Source organism: Limulus polyphemus, unplaced genomic scaffold, assembly GCF_000517525.1.
Source record: "Limulus polyphemus unplaced genomic scaffold, Limulus_polyphemus-2.1.2 Scaffold2255, whole genome shotgun sequence".
Lineage (NCBI taxonomy): Eukaryota > Metazoa > Arthropoda > Merostomata > Xiphosura > Limulidae > Limulus > Limulus polyphemus.
In genome coordinates this window covers 157,145-164,191 of record NW_013667865.1, presented here as the reverse complement: position 1 = coordinate 164,191, position 7,047 = coordinate 157,145, and the positions used below count along the sequence as shown (strand labels likewise).

The 7,047-nt window shown below is 33.8% G+C and overlaps 1 protein-coding gene across 2 annotated transcripts in view; it reads right to left on the bottom strand.

Moving 5' to 3' along the window:
• Window positions 1-1,831: 1,831 nt before the first annotated feature.
• Window positions 1,832-7,047, bottom strand: part of LOC111087521 — an 83,680-nt gene continuing 78,464 nt past the window's right edge. The window contains exons 4-5 of one of the 2 annotated variants that reach the window (XM_022394431.1): window positions 4,892-4,952; window positions 1,832-2,430 (exon numbers count right to left, since the gene is read on the bottom strand). In XM_022394431.1, the coding sequence (XP_022250139.1) occupies window positions 2,409-2,430; window positions 4,892-4,952 (83 nt within the window). In that variant the 3' untranslated portion in view covers window positions 1,832-2,408. The remainder of the gene's footprint in view (window positions 2,431-4,891; window positions 4,953-7,047) is intronic. The other variant, XM_022394430.1, reaches the window with a different exon arrangement.

Sequence of the window (7,047 nt, the reverse complement as noted above, 5' to 3'; positions counted from 1 at the left end):
AAAGAAATGTGAATACACATAAACAATTTTAGAAGGCGAGTTTGATAACATAGGCCATTTTCTTTAAAGTTAGTTTCATTAATGCTGTTGGTTATAACCTACTAAGTAACTTATAACATTCTTATTAATTTTTAACACTGTTGAAGATCACTTTACATTGTTCGCTTAATATAGTTGACATATTATTGGGATAACGACGGGAAATATATCTAAAACAAGGTTTATGCGTATGTTTGTGTGTGTTATTAAGCATAAACCCATACAATGGTCTCTCTGCGTTGTGTCTATCGCAAGTATAAAAATCCGACTTTTTAGCGCTATAAGACTCCAGATTTTCAACCGAGCCACCGCTGGGCTTAACACAAGAAGAGTACTCAAGTGAGGTTTCAATGCAACCTAATCATTATAGGTTTTGGTTTTTTTATGTGCTGTTTTATGTCACCATGTAATTTTTCTCAGTTTGTTATGCAGAAATGATTTGATTAAATCACGAGTTAATTCTTCCGTCTGATCTATATCTTACTTTTGACCAAACATCACTAATAATAACCACCAGCTGTTAAATGAATATGTGATTTAATACATAAAGTAAATTAACTTAAGACAACTTGATTGTACCTAATGTTTTAACCTGGCACTGGCACGAAAGGTCGAATTGTTAAATCACATTTTTCTTTGTGCTTTTCAGGGTAAGGTACACCTGTTTGTTTGTTTTGAATTTCGCGCAAAGCTACACTAGGGCCATCTGCGCTAGCCGTCCCTAATTTAGCAGTGTAAGACTAGAGGGAAGGCAGCTAACCATCACCACCCACCGCCAACTCTTGGCCTACTCTTTTTATCAACGAATAGTGGGATTGACCGTCACATTACAACGCCCCCCACGGCTGAAAGGGCGAGCATATTTGGTGGGACGGGGATTCGAACCCGCGACCCACAGATTGCCAGTCGAGCGATCTAATCACTTGGCCAATAGAAATATATAGAGCCAAATGAAATATAAGTATGAAAAATATATAGTGCAAATTTGAAAGTTGCTTTAATGACTGTCTTTCAATCGAAATTGAAAAAAGTCCATTGTTTCACTATCACATTCTGAAGGACAGGCATATTATTTTCTATTTGCGAAGATGCTATTAGTTTTTGTGTATACTATCCTACACTAAAAAGTGTTAATACCCTATGTTAGTGTTAAACGTGCCATTCAGATTTTTAAACAAAGTCATTATTAATTTATTTTTTTTAAATTATCTACTATTAGTATCATTATTGAAAAATATTAATTATGTAACTTGAGCTACTATTAACTAAAAACAAAAGATGAGAGAAACTTAATCTAATATTTGTGTAAGGTTTTATACTGTTCCATTTATCCATTACAATTTAATGAAACAAAATTGCTACAAAAACTTTATTATCGTGCAGTTGAAACAGCAAGTGGGATAAGAGCAAATATTTACTAAATGTGCATAAATGGTTAAAGGTTGAAAATCAAGCTATGCAATCAGCGCTTTTCCGGCTGGGGTAAGAAAATTGTAATTACTTTTAAAGATCTAGAATTATCTTATACGTGTAACACTGCAGAGTACAGAGCAAATCATGAAAGGTGTTTTTGAAATGAGTTGTGAGTAACTGGAAAGGTAGACTATAAAAGAAAACATGCATGATTACTGGATCGATGTTTGCGAAATCTTGCTTCAAAATCGATTGACTGTTTATACCACGTGCTCCTGGTATAAGCTTGAGTTTGGTATAGTTTTCATCTAACTATGAAGCATTTATGTAACGAAAGTACTGTATGTCAATGATAAATAGCAAGAAAGAAAAAAATACGTCAGGGGTTCATAGTAATTTAATGTTGAATAAAGACATTTTCTAAATTTACAGCAAAGTAACGAATGTATTATTTTACATATATTCGTGAGTAGCAAGAACCATGTAACATCATTCATTCATCCATTCAACAGTTACTAAAATTAGGTCGAACTTTATTTAAGTTTCAGCTTTAAAATTTAAAGTCTGGACCATAGATTAACTACCTAAAGGCCATCAACAGCTGAAACAACGTCTTATTTTCAACACTTACGTTTTGATCAAGGTGATGGTTTCGATTTTCAGAAAAACACCTGGCACCAACAGTTAGACATGATGACATGAGCCATACACACACTGAGAGAGAAAAAATCAACTAAGACTTCACTTTACGTATAATTCTGACAAATAGTGGATTTTTTCTGGTAATCAAAGTACTCGTACAATATGTCCGCAGGTGCACACCTTCATATGTTTCTTAGGAATCAATATTACTCCTGTGACGTCACTGTGACGGTAGCAAGAGGACGCACACCTTCCTTAATTGTAACATCTGCCAGAAGAGGGATACGAACAACAGGAGAGGACTGATGTCATAACTACTTCGCGCTCGGGAAGTAACTAAAAAAATATTTCAAAATATACTGAGTATATATATATATCATTTGTCATTGATTTGTAAACATTCAATCTTAATAGCAATAATAAAACAAAGATAAAATATATAAACTTAGCAGATAGCTTATTCTATCACGCAAGTAATCGCTCATGTAAGCCTCATAGCAGTTGCAAGAACGAAAACGAGCTATGGACATGATTTACTCAAAATAGCAAATTATATTGTCAATAACTATTTGCATTCTAACATCTTAAGAACCAGATAAACTATTCTGAAAGTTCTGAACGATCAAAGACTAAAAAACATTTATTCTTAGAGAATCATTATTAACACTAAAGTAATATATTGGCTACATATGTTCTTGTCTATCACTATTACATAAGGGTAGAAGGGGTGGTTTGAGAAAAAATGTGTTGGTCATGTCTATTGCATAATAGACATAAATTCTTCCGACATGGGGTCGGTCAATTTGAAAGAGTCACGTGACCTTCTGTAGTCGTTTAAAGTTGGCATAAATTTAATACTTATAACTCTCTATATATTGGGTATATATTCACGAAATTTGGCAGTCTTTCAGTTAATATTACAAGTCTTTGACATACAAAAAGTCATATTTCTTAGTGAAGTATTTCTAATAAAATAAAATAAAGTTTTATCCATGAATATATTGAGTATTTGTTTTGAATAGTCCGTGTGCAAAGTAAATTTCATGTTAAAATTAAAAATACTTTTCATTCATCTCAAAAACCTCAAATTTCCTTTTTATAATCCCTAAAACCTCCTAAATGCATTTCAAACGTTTTTTTTTCACTAAATCCTTATAGTTTATGTTATTTTCTCTACCCTAATCTCAAAACTGGATCGGTCAATTCGACCGACCTCGTAACCACCAAAAAAATCGAAATAAACCTAAATTATCCTTCTTTTCTTTCTAGTATGATTTCAGATTGTAACCTGAAACTAAATTTGTTTATCCTAAGTAGCTCTAGGTTCGTAACGTTATACATCTATTTATAATTAAATTTTATTGTTTTGTTGCCCTATGAACGGTGTCTAACTGCTATCTGCGCCATTATAAGTTGAAAATCACTCGGGGAACGTGCAGCTCACGTTACGTGCTGCTTCGTGAACAATTTTAATTATATTATTATTATTTCTTATTATACTTACTTTTAATCTAAGAATCGTTAGTATTTGTTAGTGAACATATTTTTCTTCACTTTCCCTATCAAGCCCACAGTGGCATGTCTGCGGACTTACAACGCTAAAATCCGGGTTTCGATAGTCGTGGTGGGCAGAGCACAGATGGCCCATTGTTTAGTTTTGGGCTTAATTACAAACAAACAATCCCTATCAGTGTTTTTTTAGGGGGGTGGACTTTAACTTTATAATTTTTTCTAAATTTTAATCACTATGCTATTTATATACCTTGTCATGTTAAGTTTAACTTACTTATCATAAACGTTTGTTGGTACGAGATAACTTAGTCTTGTTCTTCTGTACTGTAGTCCTTTTCTACAAGAAATTATGTAGGCCCTGCGTCTATACATAATTTGTCTTTAGGATTTCAGCCTGAAGCGTAGAAGAGAAATTTAGTAATTTTACTACGTGGAGGGAAGCACTGCAAATAAAATTACTGTTTATTTTCTATCTGATCTGTCTTCTAGTTTATGCACGATCAGTGACTGAATCCAAGAAGGCAGATTACTAAGGCTTATTGAAGGAACAATGATTCTTCCTAGAATACTACCATGCATAAATTTTTTATGGGCTGTAACTCTAACAAAGAGGCCAAAATAAGTTATTTGTGTACATGTCGGACAGAAACAACCCACAAATAGTTCAAATGCAATACAAACTACTATGACTAAAAACTCTTAAAATTCAAACCTGTTCTGCTTATTTGACTCTTTTTTTATTGTAAACACTGACACATATCACCATATTTGTGTTAAATCAGTTATTTCAAAACTTAATTTAGAAAATCATTTTACATTTATTAACAATACCAAAGTAAGGAAGTATATTATTTTATAAATTTCATCATAACGAAATGTCATCAATAACTACATACTTGTCGAGTTTAGCACACGTTTTGAAATGAAACAGTCATATTAACTAATCAATCAATGTCAATAAAACCCTGGTGGTCGGCAGTAACAACTTCCTGAAAGGGTTATGAAGAAAACTAATATTACACCAGAAACACAGATAACACCAAAACCATATTCCCCTCATTGAAAACTTGGTGCATCTAAATGAAAGACGTCTTCTCACTTTCTTCTTGTTTTTTTTTAAATATCTTCAAAAATTTAGAATGAAATTAGTGTAAATTGGTAAAAATATATATATTTTTTCTTACTTAGCTGAGTAAGCTTTTGTCTAATTATAAATCCACTAATTTGTACTGACAGTCAAGATATGATATTAAAATCATTGTGTATCCATAGAAAATAACATAACCTTATTTCAAAAGAAATACTGATATCCTTCAATCCTACGTCCTTTCCAAAGTTGAAGTTTACTGAAAATAAGAGAACAACTACAAAGTGATGAACTTATGGATATTTGGATAGCACATGTAAGAAAAAGTAATAGAGTCAACAACGATGAAAATAACTATATATATATATATGGAATGATTAATTTTGTTATTGCTTGGTGAATCCAATAGATCTGGTCTAAAGAGCTAACTTGATTCATTCTTGTAAGACGTTTTAAGAATTACAACAGCAAATATCCAAAATATCCAACTTGCAAATACAGTAAATATCCAACTTGCAAACCACACGTGCTTTACAGAATTGTTTTGTAATTTAAACTATTTTAACATATTTATTCCCCAACAACAAGGTGTTTTTAACACTTTTCTTAAGCCGTGTCCATTACAAGCTTCAAATCAAAATAGTGAGGAACATTTCAGACAAACTTTTGGCACGTGATGAGTAAAGGTCTAGTCCATCTAACAGTTTCTGCTATTAGACGAAAAATGTTTTGAGTAAAGTATTATACTGACAAAGGAAGATAAATCTAAAATGCTATTAAACTCTGCTTTCCTCCGAGTAATGTGATAAGCACAATTATTTTAAATGAAGATCATTTTTATCCGTAATCTTAAGTATTATGAACCTTAATGCTACTAACTAATTTCGTATTTAAAATTATTATAAATGTTTCAATATGTATAAGACCAATTTTGCAGACGCATGGAGACAGCATATCTCAAGAATGAAGATGCCTGGTTTTACTATGGTGTTAATCACAGTCGAGACTCAGTTACTAACCCTTGCAATTGATCGTTGGTGCACGCCTAATGGAATAGATCGCCTCTCTTTTTTCCAGTGCAGCTACAAGTTTAGCGATATTTCAGAAAATAACTTCCGGTTCAGCTCCAAGTTTAGCAATATTTCAGGGAATAACTACCAATGCAGCTCCAACTTTAGCGATATTTCAGGAAACAACTTCCGGTTCAGCTCCAAGTTTAGCGATATTTCAGGAAATAACTTCCGGTACAGCTCCAAGTTTAGCGATATTTCAGGGAATAGCATTTCTTGTCCCTCAGGCGGAGTTCCAAAACGACACAACACATTGCATTTTGATTCGGGTAGAAGTATCTTGGCTGGACAAGGTAGAATCTGAATATTATTTGGCTTCAGAAGAAGGCGTGTAGTACGGCACGGTGTTATCATCTGAAAGACGTACAGGTCTTCCATCGATGTAGGCAGTGTAGCACCATCCAGAATGCCACGATGCAACAATTAATTTATGACGTTTTTCATGAACCAACTCCAAACCAGGATAAAATAGCCCATACTTCCATACTGTTTTTACAATGGTTGATATCATACCATCATATTCAAAGTAGTTTCCAGCTGTTTATTTGAAGTCGACAGTAAATAGCAATATTCGTTGCTCCATAAAACGGACTTCCGTTGCTCTTCACTTCAATACTTCAATTTTGACGCTAAAGAGAACTGAGATTTTGTCTTCGTTATGACTAGCGGCTTATGGGCTGTAGTCAATCCACAAAATCTAGTAGCCCACTGTGCACAAATGATATGCTGGTTAGAGCAATTGATTAAGTGCTAAATAGGCGGTTTTAATCCGCAATACGTTTCAACGTTCTCGTGGATCTAGGAATATTTAATTTAATATTTAATTGCGTTGATATTCTTGTGATTTTTCAGTTTTTTTTAACCATTTATCAGCAACGTATTTACGTATGTGCCCCCCAGTGGCACAGCGATATGTTTGCGGACTTGCAACGCTAGAATCCGTGATTCGATACCCGTGGTGGGCAGAGCACAGATAGCCCATTGTGTAGCTTTGTGCATAACTTCAAACAAACAAAGACATTTACGTATGTACATTGGCAATAAAGTATTTCGAACATGCGTACCATCAATGCGTCGTTTAATACCCATTCCCCGTTTAAAAGCCCCCCAGTGGCACAGCGGTATGTCTGCGGACTTGCAACGCTAGAATCCGGGTTTCTATACCAGTGGTGGGCAGAACACAGATACCCCATTGTGTAGCTTTGTGCTTAATTACAAATAAACAAATAAACCCCCTTTAAAGTCTACGATATCTTCCCTTGTGGCATTTCAAGTCGAGCTGAG